The 21,269-nt window shown below is 43.6% G+C and overlaps 1 protein-coding gene across 2 annotated transcripts in view; it reads left to right on the top strand.

Moving 5' to 3' along the window:
- LOC146839113 (uncharacterized) overlaps window positions 1–21,269 on the top strand; it is a 217,371-nt gene that overhangs the window by 176,355 nt on the left and 19,747 nt on the right. The window contains exon 7 of one of the 2 annotated variants that reach the window (XM_085603105.1): window positions 13,752–13,856. In XM_085603105.1, the coding sequence (XP_085459231.1) occupies window positions 13,752–13,856 (105 nt within the window). Of the gene's footprint in view, window positions 1–13,751; window positions 20,838–21,269 lie in introns of those variants that run through there. The other variant, XM_085603104.1, reaches the window with a different exon arrangement.

The raw sequence follows: 21,269 nt of genomic DNA, 5'->3' as shown, positions 1-21,269 counted from the left end.
AGGTTCCACACATGCAAGTAGCAGAACCTAATACATGATCTATAATGGAGTATAGATTTCTTTCTATAAAAGTTGGGGCTAATTCTCCATTCGAACCACAGCCACCCCTAAGTAGTTAAAAATCATATTTAGTGATCATCTTATTTAATGCTTCCCCATAGTCGTTGTGTTAAAAATGTTTGTTTCCCTCTCCATCCTCATATATCTGACCACATACCTTGTTGTTAAGTGCTCCGCATGCCTGTATGTTAAAATCTCCTGCCCACAGTAAAACGTACTCCGTATTAATTGGAGATAAAAAAGTTTCTAGGCCATGATCAAGAGCTATTGCCACATTACTACGTGTAGAGTCAAAAATATTGTTATAAAAATTTACAATTATCTGTTCTTTCCACCCCTTTTTTGCTTAACCACAGCATTTGTGCATGGGGGCCCACAGATGCAACTTTTTTAACATTAATGGAGATTTTATTGAAAATAAGTGTCTGTAGCCCCCTTTTGCTCGTCCAGCTTGTGACCTTATAGCTGCTAGAAAGTGTGAGGAATATCCTTCCACATGTATCAGACTTATACACCAAGTTTCTTGAAGACGTATGATGTGATATATGGTATTAACCCAATCAATATTTGCAACCTTATTTGATAATCAGTTCACATTCCAGGTTGAAAACTCAAATTCCTCCGTATGGGGCTGTTCTCCCAGGTAAGTAGTTGATACACTTATAGGGGTACGAGTTATCATCACTGATAGTCTTATGGCACTTGGCTACTAACATCCCGCAGATTGCGGGTGCCTGCGTGGAGAGTGTACAGACTTTCGAGGATTGCTGCATTATCTGGTTGGCTACGGCATCTCTTGTAACATACCATCTCTGTTGATCCCTGGAGTCCCCAGCATGACTTGGATCAGAACTAAGTCATTAGTTGTCATCTAGTCTACTCAGCGCTTTATATCTGTTGGGCATTGCAAATTCCGCCCCATGGGGCGGGTACAAGCTTTGGGTAGCCCTCTGTATTTGGAAGTTTGATACACCACTGGGGCATTGGTCTGGGCCCCTCAGGTGACGGTAAAAAAAAATAATGGGAGTATGCTCACGTCTTGTGTCTCCATCAGTAATGCCCCTGTCGTTTTGTGGATACCACTAGCAGTTCTTGGGCTCTTAAAATTAATTATAACACAATCACTCCCAATGTTTTTTTCCAGAGGCCCAGTTCACCCACCCTCCTTGTGAGCAAGATTTCATGTGCTCTACTAGGGGAAAATAAATGTCTTATGTTAAACGATTAACAGCCTTATTCTTCAGACATTCTGTAGTTTCCCTAACCCCTGGTTTTAGAGGGGGGACATTAACTAGAATCGCCAGATATGGACAACTAGCAGGTGGCAAATTGATGGTAACTAAGTCTTGTGGGGGCACATCAATGTCAATATTAGGGCGCTGCTGATTAGGACCTCCTTTGTGTTGTACCATGATGTCAGTCCTACAAAATTTGCTGTTGGGCTCTGGTGCATTTTTGCTCAGAATCACATCGTCTGGGGCTTGCCACCTATGGCATTATTCAAGCCAGTGTCAGTTGGTGGGAGTCTCTCGGCCAGTTGCATTTCACTCCTCATGGTGGCCTTTTTCAATCCCTCCTCCACCCTACACAGCCTTTCTTTAAGTGGTTTTAATAAATTACTGATGACAGATGTTAATGTGTCCCAACATGGTGTTCTTATTTGGCTGTCCATAGAATTAGATCCATGTTCTCCCGATCTCTCCCCCCCCCCCCCCCCCCCCCCACCATTAAAAGAAGTTCATCAGGAGTTCTTAAATCAACAAGTGACTTTCTTTTTCGTTCTGCTGCATTTGGGGCATTAACATCTCTTGGTGTTGCTGGTTCTGAGGGGGTATAGGTTGATCCCTGCTCTAATTCGATTGGTGTTGAAGTCTGACAGATACATTCCCTTGTGCATCCAGCAGTCTGATCATCTTGATCATTGCCTAGGCCCATCTTTCCTTTGGTGGATATTACACTTTGGGTACCCCCAGTTCCTCCAAATCCCCCAGTTTGGCCAGATACAGTAAGAGACATGCGCTGCTCCGCTATGTCTATTTCTTTAGATAATGCCCAAACAGCACGGGCCAGGAACCTGTCAATAGTGGTACGCTTGGGAGTACTGGGCAACTCAGTTGTTCGCTTTGTACCCCCTACCTTTCTTCTGCCCATATTACTGGATATGTTTTCCACTGGTCAATATAACCAAAAAAAAGGGGAAGGTAGACTTACTCTGCTCCAGTCCTAGGTGTTACACAGCCTGAGTCCTTTTGCCGGCTATGGTGATCTACTTCGATCAACAAAGAATGTATCACTTGTACCTGTTTCCAGGGTTAGGTGGTTTTTTCGTTATTCGATAAAAAACCCTCATTCACGTTAAACAGTTCGAAGGACGGTATATCTTGGTTCTCCGCCTGAGTTTCAAAAACGTGACAGCATCATCATTGGGTTTTCTTTTTATGCTTCCTCCACCCGGAGGGAACCACTGGATGTTACAGTAGTGATCAGAGGTAAAAACAATTGTGGAGTGCTCGTGTTAGGTGAAAGGATGTTAAAATAGCGAATTCCCCATGCTGCCTGGACTTTGTTTTATTTTGTCTGGAGCAAGGGAAAAGAATAAAAAACGGTAGTGTGCTGAAGGGGCATGTAATGAGTCCACTGCACAATTAGTCCAAGTGATTAGTCGATTCAGCCCCTTAATTGCCCCGAAGGGTCGGGGGGCTTTCGTCAGGACCTAGAAAAGTTGGGGTGTGTGATGAAAATGGAAAATATCCAAAATCAAATAGGGAGTTCAGGTATCGTTCTGTGGAACTCCAAATAAGGTAATACCTATGGGGGAGAAAAAAGAAAGAAGAAAAGTGGACGTAGAGGACCTAATCGATTTGACAGGACATAGGTCAATTCCAATGATGGAGTGCTATATTTTCGGGTTCAAAAATAAAGCAAATAAAAATGGCAAATCTTTTGGATACAGCCTAATTCAAAAAATGCAGGTGGTGTTCGAACACACAGCTAGTGACAGGACGTAATTGTAGACAGAAGCAAGTATAAACATGGCAAGTCTTTAAAAACGATATCTATATCATAAGGATATGTTTATGGGAATCTAAATTGGCACTGAGTATGGTAATCTTAGAGCAGACTCATTGATACTCAATACAATGCGTGCGTGGAAAGGAAGGTACATATGAGGCAGATAGTGGCACAAAGATTACACACATGACTATAGCATACTTCATAAAGTACATTAACAGTGCTGTTAATATGGTCGCACAAAGCGCAAAATAGGCGGACATCTTAAGGCTAATGTTTAGACATTTACAAGATAACGACAACATCGGTGCCCAAAATTCAGTCACAGTCCCTTAACGGGTAGCGTTAGTAGCACTGTGGTAGCCGGGGATGAGGGGAAGAGGAGCGAATGCGTAGTGCGCGTACCTTAGAAGACTTGGATTCAAGGCTTCGGTGGAAAGGTAAGTTCGCGTATCTACTGCTGAAAAAAGGGGGGGGCCGAGAAGGGAAGAGAACAGGACAAAGTTTAAGGATTGGAAATAAGATAACGTTAAGTGTCTTCTGCGATGGCTGCCGTCCGTTGGTTGCTCATACCGGGATTCTGCAGGATGCACGACTTGTGCTGACGCTGTCTTCCTGTTCCTGGATAGGCCCGGATTGTCGGTGTTAAGAGGCGGAGTGTATGGATGGAAAACAGACTGTTCCCGCGCTAGTGCCGGCAATTAATGAAGAAAGACTGTTTTGTAGTTGGAAAAATGCTAATTTGGCAGATGAAGAGATTATTAAACATAAAATTAAAATAAAACGGAATTCTTCTGTTCTGAGATAGTGAATTGTGGGTCTTTACGTGAGCAATTTTGAGAGAACTTATATACAAAACAACAGGAACCCATTCTTCTCCAAAATTCGCTTCTGGAAAAGATACATAGATGATGTCATCATGCTCTGAGAAGGTTCAGAAGAAAGCCTGCAAAACTTTCATGATTGGATGAATACACAAGATCAGTGCCTCAAGTTCACCTACAATGCTAATAAGGAACATTTAGACTTCCTAGACCTGAACATCTATATGATCAACAATGTCATCAAGACTAAAACTTTTTTCAAACCTACTGCCAAAAACAGTCTTCTCTCATTCAATAGCTTTCACCCACGCCCTCTCAGAGAAAATCTGCCATACAGCCAATTTCAGCGCCTAAAAAGGAACTGCAGTGAACTCAGAGTACAAGAGACAAGCACAAGACCTCTGCACTAAACTTTCAAAAGGTGACTACCCTATCAAAACCATCAATAAGTGTCAGAAAAGAGCGAGAAACCAACCAAGAGAGAGCCTTCTAGACACAACACCCAAAACTCTGACACCCGACAGATTGACTTGTGTTACAACATACAACATAGCTAGCAACACAGTCAAGAAAATCATCAATAAGAACTGGCGCATACTGACATCAGGCAACCTGGACTGGCCAAAACCCCTGTTTGCGAATAAAAGAACAAGGAACTACAAAGACATGTTGGTTCATACGTGCCCCTTGGAACCAAAGACAAGTCCCAGAATGAACACTTAATGGGGCATGCCACTAGTGACAGGTCACTTTCCATGCGGACATTGCTCTGTGTGCCATCTTACAGAAACCACCAAACCTATAGAACTGACACCAAGTCTAAACTGGACGATGAGTCAACATACTAATTGCAATACGACCCATGCAATCTATATGATTCCCTGCCCCTGCAAGCTCAGATACATCGTCATGACTTGCCGTAAAGTCACACAACGAATCTGCAAACACAGAAGCAACGTAAAGTGCAAACGAGGAACCACTAAAATGAGTAGTCAGTATATTGACCATCAACACACTCCCAATGACCTCAAATGGATCACACTAGAGACTTTAACCTCAAAACCATCTAATGCTGAGAAATTACTCTTCGAAAAAGAACAGAGATGGGTGCACCGCCCGAAGACAGACCTCATCGGGATGAATGACGATATCCCTTGGCTCAATGATCTGTAAAAAACTTGACCAATACACAGTCTAAGGGCTCCATGTCTCCCCACAGGACACGAATCAGAACCCCAAACTCTACCAACTCGCTGTGCAAAAGGCCTTTTTTATACCACATGAAGTGCAGATTGTTATACTTCTCTACCCTCAAATACATCGTGAATTAGACCAACTAATATATTCAGCATGACTTCACACCACCTTCCCCCCTTTTTTATCATCCACAATTCACTATCTCAAAATAGAAGAATTCCGTTTTATTTTAATTTTATTTTTAATAATCTCTTCATCTGCCAAATTAGCATTTTTCCAACTACAAAACAGTCTTTCTTCATTAATTGCCGGCACTAGCATGGGAACAGTCTTTATCCATACACTCCGCCTCTTAACGCCGACAATCCGGGCCCATCCAGGAACAGGAAGACCGCGTCAGCACAAGTCGTGCATCCTGCAGAATCCCGGTATGAGCAACCAATGGATGACAGCCATCACAGAAGACACGTAACGTTATCCTATTTCCAATCCTTAAACTTTGTCCTGTTCTCTTCCCTTCTCGCCCCCCCCCTTTTTTTCAGCAATAGATACGCGTACTTACCTTTCCACCGAAGCCTTGAATCCAAGTCTTCTAAGGTACGTGCACTACGCATTCGCCCCTCTTCCCCTCAGCCCCCACTACCACAGCGCTACTAACGCTACCTGTTATGGGACTGTGACTGAATTTTGGGCACCGATGTTGTCTTTATCTTGTAAATGTCTAAACATTTGCATTAAGATGTCCGCCTATTTTGCGCTTTGTGCGACCATATTAACAGCACTGTTAATGTACTTTATGAAGTATGCTATAGGCATGTGTGTAATCTGTGTGCCACTACCTGCCTCATATGTACCTTCCTTTCCACGCACGCATTGTATTGAGTATCAATGAGTCTGCTCTAAGATTACCATACTCAGTGCCAATTTAGATTCCCATAAACATATCCTTATGATATAGATATCGTTTTTAAAGACTTGCCATGTTTATACTTGCTTCTGTCTACAATTACGTCCTGTCACTAGCTGTGTGTTCAAACACCACTTGCATTTTTTAAATTAGGCTGTATCCAAAAGATTTGCCATTTTTATTTGCTTTATTTTTGAACCCGAAAATATAGCACTCCTTCATCATTGGAATTGACCTATGTCCTGTCAAATTGATTAGGTCCTCTACATCCACTTTTCTTCTTCTTTCTTTTTTCTCCTCCATAGGTATTACCTTATTTGGAGTTCCACAGAACGATACCTGAACTCCCTATTTGATTTTGGATATTTTCCATTTTCATCACACACCACACCTTTTCTAGGTCCTGACGAAAGCCCCCCGACCCTTCGGGGCAATTAAGGGGCTGAAACATGTCGACCAATCACTCTGACTAATTGTGCAGTGGACTCATTACATGCCCCTTCAGCACACTACCGTTTTTTATTCTTTTCCCTTGCTCCAGACAAAATAAAACAAAGTCCAGGCAGCATGAGGAATTCGCTATTTTAACATCCTTTCACCTAACACGAGCACTCCACAATTGTTTTTACCTCTGATCACTACTGTAACATCCAGTGGTTCCCTCCGGGTGGAGGAAGCATAAAAAGAAAACCCAATGATGATGCTGTCACGTTTTTGAAACTCAGGCGGAGAACCAAGATATACCGCCCTTCGAACTGTTCAACGTGAATGAGGGTTTTTTATCGAATAACGAAAAAACCATCTAACCCTGGAAACAGGTACAAGTGATCCATTCTTTGTTGATTATTAACTACCAGTTGGAAGCCGAATGGACCGTAGCTTCTTCTATCTCCCTCAACATTGATTTAAATATGATCTACTTCGATCAGCAGGAGCTCAAACCAAGAGGGTGGGCCCAGCCCAGCCTCTTCCGGCCATGGCACATGGTGCGCGTCCTGGGCTGGCTCCGGGCGCAGCAGACACACGTTGGTTCCTCCTGGTGTGAAAACAACTGGGGAATGGAGTCCCCCGAGCTAAAGTGTGGCGTGCGTGTCAAGAACAGGACACTGTCTCAATTTGTGTTTTTTTTTCTTGAGACTTATAGTACGGGAAATGCCAACGTTCCTACAAGATACCATGGATGTGCTCTGCCTGGTACTGAATATCCAATTCAACATGGAATCTGATTTCCTTGTATCCTTTGATGTAGAATCTCTCTACACCTGCATCCTGCTGGACCAGACCTTATCAACCAAGGAATGCCTTTTGTAGATTTAGGGACCTGGATACCTTGACCCCAGTATCTTTTATAATGCAGTGTGCCACAGTAGCTATGAAAGTGAATTTCTTTCAATTTGAGAATGACCTGTACTTAGAAATCTCAGGGATTCAATGGGAAGTACCTTCTCCCAGAGTCTAGTGAACCTTTATATGCACTTTTTCTAGACCGTAGAGGTCCTGACACCAAATAACACTTACCAGTCAAACATCCTACAATGGAAGCGCTGTAATGATTACATTTTAGTAATTTGGCGAGGAGATGCCAATTCCATCGCCACTTTCACCGGTGGCTGAATTTGCGCAATCCTTTTTGGAAATTTACTTGTGAACACATGAAGGAGTGTCTTCCTTTTTAGACCTTTGCATATATTCCACCTCCACTGGAACTTTGCTAACGGAGCTATATAAAAAACCCATGACTTGGAATGCTTTACTTGCATACTCAAGTTACCATCCCAAGACCCTTAGGGACAATCTCCCATTTGGGCCGTTCCTAAGGGCACGGCAGAACTATTCAGACGTTCAGAGGTAAAAGACCCATGCACCCAGCTTATCCTCTCAGCTACTGGATTGTCAGTACCCTTCATCCCTGATCCGCAAATCAGACAAAAGGGCTAGAAACAATAATGGCGCAGCTCTGCTAGGGAGACAACCCCCTAAAGAACCTTCTGAACGTTTGGTCTGTGTCAACACCTTTTGTAGTGCATCGGGCCAAATTAAAAAATCCATTAATAGGAATTGGCATATCCTTAACAAAGGGACTGCAGCCCTACAACGACAACTCTGCTTTCAAGAAGAGTGCTAACCTGAAAGACAAATTTTCGGATACAAGACCTAGAACTATGAATGTTAACAAACAAAACACCATGTGGGGCCTACCACCTGTCAAAGGGCATTTCATATGTGGCTCATGCAGAGTAGGTACCCAGACATCTCATTCTACACCTATTAACATTGATAATACCAGACCATGGAAACAGTCACACCACACAGACTGTAATAGCGAACAGGTGATATACCTGATTTCATGCCCCTGTTCTTGTAAATATGTCAGTAGAACGACATTCAAGGTCAAGACCTTAATAATGGAACACGAAAGCACCATCAGGTGCGACAAACTAACTACGAAATTGACTGCACACTTCTTAAAGAAGGGTCATCAGGCCGGCGATCTAACATGGACTGTATTAGACAAGACCAACATTCCTCAGTCTATCCTGAATGTTACCCAGTACTTTTTTAGAAATGGGTTTTTAGATTAGATCCCTATAAAATATGTATATACACACTGTGAAGGGATACCTTTGTTCTAACATTTGGCTTGCATAGGTATGGTTGGACCTCAGCCCTAACTCAATGGGATCCTCTTCTTTCAAAACCCAAAAACTATTTTTCTTGCTATCGTACCCCTATGATTGTGAAAACTTTTGTTTCCCTCATGGATGGGTGTTCTATATATATCAATGTCCCTAATGTATATACGATGGGCCATTGTTTTTACAAAAACTACAACCCCCCATTATTTTGTAATTACTTTGTAGTTCTTTAGTGAGACAATCATGTGATGGGGGTTTCTTTAACATCAATGATTTAGAGTTTAATCAAGAACTATAATTCCCACCTATTTGTAGTTCTTTAGTGAGCCACACACTTGGCCCGGAAGAAAAGGGCGGGGCTTTTTACATGACATGCTTTACGCACCACTTCGTAAAACGATATAATCAGTTTAGCTCTGTGCCGCAATCCAGTACCATTCTGTGGCATTTCACATCGAGTTAATCTGGTATGCGGGAGCTAAGGTGCTTTACAGATGTATTGCACCCCGCGGGCTACACAACATGGGGTTGTGTAACCCGTCCTCCCTTGTCACACTTGTTGAGAAGGAAACATGGGTCATTAAGTCCTTGTCTATACTCATGGTTGCATCCCAGCATGTAGGGCTGTAATTTAACATGAATCAGCGAACCGCCTTCGGGTCCACTGGGCCCCACAACACAAAAGCCAGGTAGACTGCCTCAGCCGCCTATCACATTTTGGTACATCTAAGAACTGTCAGAAGCTAGGAGCACTATACACTGTGTTTCTTTCTTTGTTTGTGAGCCCATGAGATAAATATGATTAACCGCTCTTATGATATAAATGTAACATCATCATATGTCAAAGGCAACAACACTCAACAAAGCACTATTCCACACTTACAATATATTATGCATAGTTCTTCCACATGATATTTGGTTCCTCACCTCCGGCACCTATTCCGCTATCCCCTAGATACTTAGGATATTGCTTGCTATGTTAACATGCATCATTTCAGGCTCTACTACTGTCCCTGTGTCTGTCTCTCTACTCTTTGTGCTTCTAAACATGAAACAAACTACATGGTATATTGTTTGTAAATGAGTCTTTTGTCTCTCGAGTATTTGATTTGCACTTGTCCTCTTGAATTTGTAGGACTTGATGCCACCTTCAAGCTAGCCTGGCTGATGAGGGGTGTTACCCCGAAACCGGTCCCAGGATGCTTGTTTGCGGTCCAGAGAGGACCCGGCTTGGCAGTTCGGGCTGGACTGTTCCCATGAGGAACAGGGTAAAGACTGATTTGCTTATGGCTGGGTCCAAACTCGGGTGGCGTAGTGCTCAAAAGAATGATAGAATTAACCCAGTACTCTTGACTGTGAATGTTTGTTTCATTCAGCATTCCGTCCATCATTGGTTGCCACAGCAGGCACTAAATGACCAAGGCAGGAAAAAGCTAGCTTTCTAATAGTAGCATTTGCATAATTGTAATTCAAAGTCTGACTTTACCATTAAAGAAGGGTTTTAATTGCAATTCTTTAGACTCCAATCTTGATCTGTCTACCTGCTCTCAATTAGAAATTACAGCTTAATAAATGCAATAAGGTTACTCCAATGTTATCCTATGGGAGCGGTCCTTGAAGGAGTGAAAAACAAATGTAAGGGTTTTTCACTACCAATACATGTAAAATTTCAAAGTACTTGTCGTACATTTTTACATACACTGCACCCTACTCTATGGGTTGTTAAGGACCTACCCAATGGGTGACTTATATGTATTGAAAAGGAAAGTTGGGGCCGAGCAAAAGGTTTATCTTGCCAGGTCAAAATGGTGGTTTAAAACTTCACACACAAGCTACAGAGCCATGTTTAGAAGGCCTGTTTAAGTGGGTGGTCCGATCAGTGCTGCAGGCACACTAGTAGAATTTAATTTACATGCTCTGGGTACCTATGGTACCACACTTTTAGGGACTTACAAGTAAATTAAATGTGCCAAGTGGGTATAAGCCAATTCTGCGATGTTTTTGGGAGAGAGAACAAGCACTTTTGTACTGGTTAGCAGTATTAAGGTGTGCACAGTCCTAAGGCCAGCTAAAATTAGATCAGCTAAAATAGTAGGGGTGAGGGCAAAAGGTTTGGGGAAGGCCATCCCAAGGCTCGGTTTAACACATGCTCCCCCACCTCGCCAGCTGAGTGAAGGGGACTACCCTATCTCCTGAGAGTTCTCATCACTAAGGTGGAAAAACCTATAGATACCATCAGCATTGGCGTAGTTTGACCTGGGACGCTGTTTCACCTTAAAGTCCATTCCCTGTATGGAGATGGATCGCCTCAACAATTTTTTTTTGCCCCTCATACCATTGCTTAATCACCTCCTGGCTAGCTTGTAGGTTATCGGAAGCCTTCTTCCAGACCTTCTGCATTTCATTGCAGAAGGCTAGCATGTAGCTAACCACATACTGAGAGGGCTTCCTGGGAGCTTGCGTCCACCCCTCCTTCACTAAACTGAGAGGTCCCCTTAGCCATAGAGGAGTTCAAGAGGGCTGAATCCTGCTTTTTTCTGTGCTACCTCCATGTTTGCAAAGAGTAGGCATTGCAAGATGACGTCCCACTTCCGCTTTATGAACTCCAGTAGGCCCATAATAATGCCCTTGAAGGTCTTGTAAAATTTCTCAATAAGCCCATTAGTCTAGGGTTGTTAAGGTGTGGAAAACATATAGGTTACCCTACATTCCTTCCACATAGACTTCATGTACGTGGACATGAAATTAATGCCCCTGTCTGACACCACTACTGTGGGGAAACCCACTCTGATAAAAATCCCCATCAAGGACACAGCAGGTGCAGTTATGTTCCACAGAGGGATGGCCTCTGGGTAGCATGTAGCATGGTCCTCCAAACCTAGGGTAAACGTGTTTCCCAAGGAGGTTTTAGGACCCAAGGACCCCACACTATTTATGCCCACCCTTTCGACATCCAACACATCCTTTCCATTACTAATGCCCCATTGACTACCAAGGACAAGTTCCAAAGATGCATGAAAGAAGTGGCTGCCTGGATGAACAACAGCTGTTTCAAACTCAACACAGACAAGACAGAGGGGCTCATCTTCAGAAAGACAAGGAAACCCCCTGGAACCATGAATGGTGGCCACTTGAGCTGGGCCCAAACCCACCGAACATGCCCGCATCCTCAGCATCATGCTCTACCAGCTATCCATGAACAAGCAGATCAGCACCATCCCTTCTGTCTGCTTCCTCACCCTCTGAATGGTCAGGAATGTCTTTAGATGGCTCCCACCCAACACCAGGTGAACGATCACACAAGCTGTCATCACCAGCAGACTAGAATACGGCAACTCCCTCTATGTAGGAATTGCCACCCAACACTTGACGAAACTCTAGCCCATCCAGAACATAGCAGCCAGACTCATCCTGGAATTCCCCAGATGGACGCACATCATCCCTCCCCTTTGGAAGCTCCACTGGTTACCAGTTGCGAAGAGATGCCCGTTCAAGCTGCTCACCCACGTTTACAAGGCGCTACACACAATTAAGGACCAGCGTACCTCAACAATCAATTGAATTTCCACCAACCTACCATGAAACTCCACTCCGAATTCCTCTCCCTAGCAGCCACCTAACACATCCACCGGACGAACAGTGGAGGCCGCTCCTCCTCCCACCTGGCAGCCAAGACCTGGAACCTCAGAGCCTCACCATCGCTCCAGCAGTTCAGAAAGGACCTCAAGACCTGGATGTTCAACCAATAGAGTAACAGGCAGCGTGCTCTCGCAGCGCCTCTAGACCCTCATGGGTGATGCAGCCACATTATGCAGATCCTGGTTGATTGATTGATCAAAGGGAGTGCCTACAGGCGTGGCAGTCACAGGGGCTTTGCGCTTCTTACCTGTCTTCTCCCTGACTTGGCAGGTGAGACAAGTCCTACAGAAAGCATATGAAGCTTTGCTCATCTGGGACCAATGAAAGTGGGTGACAAGCTTGTCAAAGGAAGTCCTACCAGGGGTATCTTGTGAGCTAAACCCAGTTGGAAGGCCCTGTAACATTGGGGAACCACCAGCACACGTGCTGCCCAATGCACAGGCACCTTAAGCTCACCATAGAGGAGGCTGTTTTCCCAATAAATAAGGTGATCGCCAGAGGTGTCACCAGCTGCCTGGGCTTTGGACTGCTGCCTCAGGCCCTCTAGGGTTGGACACTCTCTCTTCACCTTGCAGAATTTCTCCTAGAAGGCCCACCATCAACATGCCATCCAGCAAGCTCAGGCAGGTGTCCTACAGAGGCAGGTGTCCTCCTCGGTTGGCTCTGGGGCTGCCGCGTCTGGTGCCAAATCTACCAGTAAATCCCTCTTACTCCTCTACTTTTCTGCAGGGTCTGACTGGTGGAGATGCAGACTGGTGATGTGGGAAGCAGATTCCTTATCGAGGAGATATACCCCTTTGCCAGTCACCACTAAAATGTGAATGTGCAAAGTGCTGTATGTTTATATTACATTTTCCACAAGCTATGGCTGAAGGTGACTGGTGCAAAGCAACCACCAACAACTGAAGGGTCTCAACTAAAGTATTGTATATTTTATTGATAACATGTTCTCACAAAGAGGACTAAAACTGTCTGTGGCCAAACTTAAAATGTACAGGTAATCCTGTAGGATACTTTTAAAACATTTAAAAGACTCCTGACTAACAGAACCTAGTAAATACAAAATGGTTTTCCCATGATAACAACCAGGCTGTCATCCACTCGGAAGAATCTGATGGATAAGATTGCCTGTTTTTTAGCTCTAGCCTCCTTAAAATCATGCCATTTTTACACCACTGGCCATTCGCCAGTCATTTCACGGACTGGTACATGTTTGTCATTCAAGGTTTCCAGCACTTGCTTCAGTTGGACTTTTTGACTTTTGCCAGTAATGGGGCAGATTAACTTTTTCATTCAGTGCACATACTGGCACCTGCCCGTTAGAGACCACTGTGACATCTTTCTGCTACTTGACTGTCATTGATTGCTTTTCCGTAATATGGACTGTCCCTCTTTCACAAGTGGCAAATGAGATATTGTTTTGCTTAATTTAGAAAACTTGATATTTCCTAATTTTTTTTTTTCATCCTACGTCAGGTATGTCAGACATGGGAAGTATACTTGTGAAAGAGTCCACTACGTGTAATGAAAGCAGGACCCAAATACTTCAAATTGATGAGAAGCGAACAGTCTTCATGGATGGTAAAAAAGCATTTAAAAGAATTGGGAATCGTCTTTACCATCAGAAATATAATATAGAAAAGAAGCGCTTTCCTTGTACCTATTGTGGAAAGAGTTTTACTCAGAAATCCTATCTTCTTCGGCACCACAAAACCCATACTGGTGAGAAGACATTTTCCTGCACAGAATGTCAGAAGAGTTTTACTAATATGTCAATTCTTCGGCTTCATTACAGAAGTCACACGGGTGAGAAACCCTTTCCCTGCAATGAATGTGGGAAAACCTTTGCTCAGCAGGGGGGGCTTAAACGTCACCTGAAAATACACACGGGTGAGGTTGCGAAACGCTTTCCCTGCTCTGAATGTGGAAAGTGCTTTGTGTATAAGTGTGATCTTCAGCGTCACAAGAACACCCATATTAATAAGAGCTTTATGTTTAAAATAGGCGTTCAACAAGACCAGACAATTCAAAATGACGAGAAGCGCATTCCCTGTACCGAATGTGATAAGAAGTTTACTAACCAATCGACACTCAAACGCCACCTTCAAGTCCACAGTGGTGTAAGCGAGAAACTCTTTCTCTGCAGCGAGTGTGGGAAGAGCTTTACTCAGCGAACGGGATTCAAACGCCACCTGAAAATCCACATGCGTGCAATTGAGAAACCCTTTCCCTGCAGCGAGTGTGGGAAGACCTTTGTTTACAGGTCAGATTTTCTGCGTCATCAAATAATCCATATTCGAAAGAGCTTTGTGTCTAAATCAGAAGATCAACAAGACCAGAGAGTTCAAAATTATTGGAAGCCCTTTCCGTGTACTGAATGTGGGAAGTGCTTTACTTCCCAAACAGGACTTAAACGCCACCTAAAAATACACAAGGGTGAAGTCGAGAAACCCTTTCTCTGCAGCGAGTGTGGAAGGAGATGTTTGTATAAGTCAGAATTGGAACGTCACCAGAGAATCCACACTGGTGAGAAGCCCTTTGATTGCACTGAGTGTGGAAAAAGCTTTAGTCAAAGGTCAGTTCTTCGATGTCATATGAGAACCCACAAAAAAGCCACTTTCCTGCAATCATTGGGAAAAGAGTTTTAATCAGCACACAAGTTTTAAACTTCACCAGATAGTCCACACAGGTGAGAAACCATTTGTTGTGCTTGAGATGTGTTAAGAGTAATGCATGAGAAAAACCTTCAACATCATCGAAGAGTTCACATGGATGAGAAGCCATTTTCGTGCCCTCAGTATATGAAGAGCTTGATGAATATGTGATAGTCACTGTCACCAGACGTTCCACATGAGGGAGAAGCCATTTGTATACACAGAATGCGGCAACAGGTTTGTTAAAAACAGCCTTCTATGGCACCATATTCTCAACATTGTGTTGGAACCCTAAATGTAAAAACTTAGTTTCACAAAAGACCTCTTCAACATCACAAGAGAATTCTCACGAGCACTGGGCTTTTTAACAGATCCTCAACTTCAAATGAGAATTCATATGGGTTGATCACTTAATCCCCACACTAATGATGGTAAAAAAGTTTTACATAAGGTTCATTTACAACATTGCTAGAGAATTCCCCAGGTTACTGCTCCCTCTGTACTGCACTGCAGTAAAGAGATTTCTAAAGCATGACGAATGCTCCATTAAAGTCATGCTAGATGGCCACTGGAAGGTCGGGCCTCTAAGAGGTTCCCGGCTGTGGACCACTCTCAGTATAAATCTCTGCAGAAGCCACACTCCTTTGCGCAACCACAACTGCAACAATTACACCTACCTTTCTGTATCATCCTGAACAGCCAGAGGTCCGTGTTGAGCCCATCTCCTCGCTCCCGGACTAATCTCCTTCATGACGCCTGTCCAGACCCCGAACCACGCAAAGCTCGATGTGAGAGCCCAAGGCGGATACCATTTTCTTTACAATTTCCATGAGTGATAGCCCAGCTGAGAGTGGGGTGGAATGCAAGTTCATAGGCACCACTTTACTCTACCGGAGGAATGATGGAGCCTGCCATATTGAAAATAAGTGGGTGAGGGGATCTGACCATTGCGCATCCGACACATGATTCTGCCTATTCGAACTGGCTCCAGTATTCACAATCTCATCAAAAGCCCTGCAGCGTCGACATCGCTACTCCGGTGGAGTCGCTGCTGCAACTCTCATTCTGCCCTCCTGCCAGCCTGAGCCATGGGCCGCCAGCTCTCTGAGTGAGAGAAGCCCTCCATTGCCTTAGGTTGCAACCATCTGCCTGTCAGACCAGATACTGTGTTCTCCGTCACTATTGTATGATGTTGAGGCTCCTATGTCCCCGTCCGCCTGAACTTTCCACCAGCCGTGGCCCCCAGTGTGCCCCCTGCCATTTTCTCAATCCGCTTAATCCAGAGGTGCCAACGGCTCCTACCGAGCCCATCCCGCCAGACACCAACATGACTGCACTATTATTTGCTTGCTGCTGGTTGCGCTGCCAAAAGTGCACGGAGGCTATTAGATAGTCCTTAGCCTATGGTGAGCTCCCCGGTTTGTCGTGTGTGCGATGATTGTCTTTATTTGTGGGACATTGTTACTGTTTTTCATTTTTGGTATGCCCTCACCCTTCTATGGTAAATGCATCTCGGGCCACCAATTTTCTTTACCCATACGGATCTTCCTGAGCACATGAAGCTCTCTCAAGCATAGATATTGAAATAGGACTACCCAGCCCACTATTCAATAGAAACTGAAATAGGACCTCATTCATCTCTCTGCTGAAGGGGCAGACATATTGGAATGAGCTCACTCCATTAGGGTCCTACACCTACTCTCCTTTCCACCCTAGTATCTCCTTGCCTAGTGACCTCATCATGAAACTATCACATACCAATGTAATGAACCCCCTACTCTCCCCTGCCAGACACAACTCATTCAAAATTATCTATCAACTAAATCTAACCAAAAACGCCTCGAAACATCTCATTAATATGTAAGCAAGCAGACTCTCTTCTCTGATCAAATGAATGACAGTAACAACACCACTCCTGATCTAGTATCTGACATTGTGATGCCACTCTCAACCTCGGCAAATCACGATTCCCCTCCTTCTCAGATATAACAAGTCCCCTCCACAACAGTGCTCTCCCCAGGCAGGATTTAAACAAGATTCACTGCACTTCTTCAAATCCCTAAACCCTCCTCCCGCATAACCCCCAAACCAGACAGCACTACAACCATGTCCGACTAAACACCCATCCTCTAGTTTCCCCCCTCACCCTCAAAACCCATCACACATATCCCCCTAATCAATTCAACAATACCTCCACTCTCTATTCAACGCTAACCAACCTAAAAACAGAATAACAGGTAAAGAGGGCTACATATAGAACCTACTGCATATTACTGCAAAAGTTCGAACATAAGGTACGATCCAAACAGTTGACTCCCCTGCAAACATCAGGACCCCTCCACTTAAATGGAGGTGTAAACCGAATCTAGACCTCACCTCTCGACCCAACAGAGCAACTAGTCACCTATCAAACAACGATATCCTCTCCCTTCTCGCCACTTTCATCCAAGCACCTATCAAGCATATGATGCCTGTGGAAAAGAGCCAGACAATTATCACACGCCCTCACAGGGTTCCTCGTCACAGTCCTAGACCCATTAATAAATCTAACCTCAAACTAGTCCCATATCTCATTCAGCTGTAGATGTAACTAAAACTAACCTAAAATGTGCCGGTCAACAGTGAAACATGCTCCTGCTATTGCTGACCTCATCCTCATTCTAGATCTGGACCTCCTACTACTTACTAAAACATAGTTTAATGTATCCTCATCCCCCATATTGAACATCCTATTCCCTCCCAGCCATGACATCATTCGTTTGGACCGCTCTGGCCTTCACAGTGTTGTCACTGCCTGTATCCATTGAATCAGTCTCTCAATAAAACAAACTCAAAATCAATCACTATCCTCCTGCAAATACCTTGAGATCAATATCTCAACTACAGACCGCACATTGCGTACACTGCAGATGATCTGCCACCCTCCTGGAGACAATCACCCATTCATCAAACAAATTATGGAGGTCATCTCTACCAACAACGGATCACACATCAGCCAGGTTTTTCTTGGCGATTTCAAAATCAACTGAACGACACACACAACCCTTTGGTGAATAGCTTCAAATCCTTTGTTCAAGACCTCAACTTGGTTCAAGGATGCAACAGCCCGACTCGTAACAAAGGAGATATATTAGACCTAATAACAGCAAAGGAGAACACCTTCCAAATTGAATCTACATTACCATGCGACAGGACAGACCACCATTGCATCATGTTGTCCATAGTAGGATGGACAGTTATCTCCAAAAGACAACAGGTGAAAGCCAAAAGCTGGGTAAGAGACACTAGAAATATTAACCATCTTACGTTGTCTGCTCTTAGCAACAACTTTTGATCTCCTTCCACTATCATCTCAGACACGCAAGATCTCACTGATCACTATATCAACTTCATGTCACACATGGATGCCCTTGCTCCCAAACAATTCGAAAAGAGTCCAGATCTAAAAGTCCAACCCTTGGTTCAGTTCCAGCCTCAAGAAGAACGTCGCTCCCTGAGATCAGCAGAAAGGTCATAGAGACTTGCAACCTCTCTGATCAACCTCAGTCTACTGAGACAAAGAAGGAAAATCCATAACAGGTTTATCAGAAGTTACAAAGCATCTTTCTTCAGACAACAACTCAGCAACACCACAAACCGTCCCAAACAATTGTTTGAAATGATCAAAATCAAGCAAAATAGGAACTTTGGTGAAACACTTAAGCAAAAATTCAAGTAAGCATTTCAAGTGAACTGCATTTACCATAATGCTAAGGGGTGGACTGTGCTGGGAGGTGAAGCAGTGTGCTGCCGTCCCCCTTCATTAGTAAATGTAATCCCCTTGTATCTAAAAAGTCAACTCTGTCCAGCAGTGATGTATTTGCCTCCTTCTTTATCGAGAACACAAACCTAATCAGCAGTTATCCCCATAACGCCAAGAAGCTCTTATCCCTCATATCCGCTCCACCTCACCCCCCCCCATGCCTGAGGGAAAACACCATGAAAGCCCCTCCCCCAAACAGTGCCTCTTGGTCCAACTTTAAGACTTTCAACAAATCCAACATTTTAAAAATATTATCTTCTCTGAAATATAACCATTTCATTCACTCCTTATCCTCCAAACTCCTCAACGAGATGAAACATGCCCTGCTCTCCTTATAGACCAAGATCATCAACACCTCTTTTACAGGGCTCCATACCTGATTTCTTAAAAAGTGGGCAAGTTACCCCATCATAAAAAAAATCAACCAGTCAGATCTTAACAACTACCACCCAAGCTTCTCAAAAAGGCATAGACCAACAACCATGCAATCATATTGAGCCATTCCAACTCCTCTACCATTACCGATCTGGTTTCAGGCCGGGTCACAGTACTGAAACTGCCATGGGTTACATTGTTGACGACGCCCTGAAACGTCTCCACCACAATGAATCCTGCTTATTAATCCTGCTTGACCTGGCAGCTGAGTTTGACATGCTTCAACTCGACAACCTCCTGAACCTCCTAGAATGCAGGATAAGTCTCTCTGGCGCTGTATTAAAATGGTTCTCTTCATTCCTACACTACCGATCTCAAAGAATTATGATGAACCACGTCCTATACATCGAAACACCTGTCACAATTGGTGTTCCTCAAGCCTCTTCCCTCTTCACCCACCCTGTTCAACCTGCTCATGGAACCCCTGACTGAAATCCTCAAACGGTCAAACATCTCATACCACATGTATGTGGAGGATACTTCACTTTATATGAAAATCACCGCTCCAGAAGAAATGAGCATCCTCAAGAACACCCAGGCAAAAGCTCAGCTCTGGTTAACTTGCCATCACCTAAAACTGAACAATCTCAAACTGAATCCCTCTTAATCTCACCACCCAACCACACTCCTAACATCAAAGAATGGCTCTCACATCTAACAGCCCTGAACTGCACCCCTCACATCATAACCTCAGCCAAATCGCTAGGAATAATCTTGGACTTTCACCTTTCCATGGATAATCACATCTGCATCGCCACCGGGGGGTCCACTACCAACTGCACACACTAAAGAAAATAAACTTCAAGACAGCGGTTCAAGCGCTAGTGATCTCCAAACTAGATTATGGTAGGGCTGCTCTCGTGAGAACATCCACAGAAAAACTGCCACCACTGAAGGCAATCTTATAGCGCTGAACTGGATACCTCATGAAGATTCATCTAAAAATTGCTTTCATGACTCATAAAGCCCCTCACCACAACACTCCAACCTACCTCGCCAAGAAACTCATCATATCAGGTGAGAACAGATCTTAATTGGAGCTTGCGTCCTCCTGAGACCAGATCCATTTGCCTAACTGCCATATTCAAACAAGAAGCAAAGTTTCTACTATTAAACAGATTCCTCCCCCAATGAAGATGCATCTTTCCCAGACTTTAGTTACTTTGAATATGTTTCTAGGCTTCTTTAGTTCTTTTCTGTTCCTCAACTTACGTATTACTCTTGTATGTTCTCCTTGTGTTTCCGCAATGTATAATGCTCTGATACCCAAAAGAACGCTATATAAAACTCTATAAAAAAAATAAAGTTTGTTTTTTCTGTACAATAGCTGTGAAAAACATTTTGTTCAAAGGATGTGCTCTAAAACGGAGGAAGGTTGCTCATAACACATATATTTCCATTCCATTTTTCTTTTGTTTTAGACCTATTTTGACCTATTTATCAGTTTTACATTCTCCTAAAGTGTTTGCTTGTTCTCACAGTGGATCAAAAGCTAAACATAACATGCAAATGTCTTTGTATAACACAAACATAGGCAAAAGGCAGCCAAAGGCTGTAAAGTGTAAAAGGCAAAGACATTGAGTGATTGGAGGAGCAGCAGGGTTCTGCGATCGGCAGTGGGCAGTTAAAGCATCATGATGTGTTCTATAAAGAGGCGTGTCTTCAGCTGTTTCCTAAATTGGACTAGGATTTGGGCACAAGCCTCGAGAAATCTACTCTCCCACTCACTGTAGTGAATCAGATTTTTTCAGGGCGGGCTATTTTTAGGGCCTACTGACCTGGTCTGGCGAGAGAGCTCCTGAAAAAGAACTGGTGTTCTGAAAGGAAATGAGCAATAAAGAAACAATTCAGTCTTGTTTTTTATCTTGTCATGTTTGTGATGTGTTGAAAGACAGGGGTCAAATGTCAGCTTATGTCTTTTTAAAAATTGCTGCTTATTTTATCCTGGAGATGAGTGTTTACAAAACCCTCTAGCTTTGCAATCCGGAACAGAAGAGTAAAGTGAGCCGTCTGACAGTCCGTCTGGCATACAAGCAGTGTAAAAAGAACCGCTGTAGGATGCAATTGTTTTCTAACTCACAACATTTAAATAGCTTGTAAATG

This window comes from Triturus cristatus, chromosome 4_2 (assembly GCF_964204655.1).
Source record: "Triturus cristatus chromosome 4_2, aTriCri1.1, whole genome shotgun sequence".
Classification (NCBI taxonomy): Eukaryota; Metazoa; Chordata; class Amphibia; order Caudata; family Salamandridae; genus Triturus; species Triturus cristatus.
Note: the sequence above shows the minus strand (reverse complement) of the source record. Positions and strands in the feature narration are given on the sequence as shown.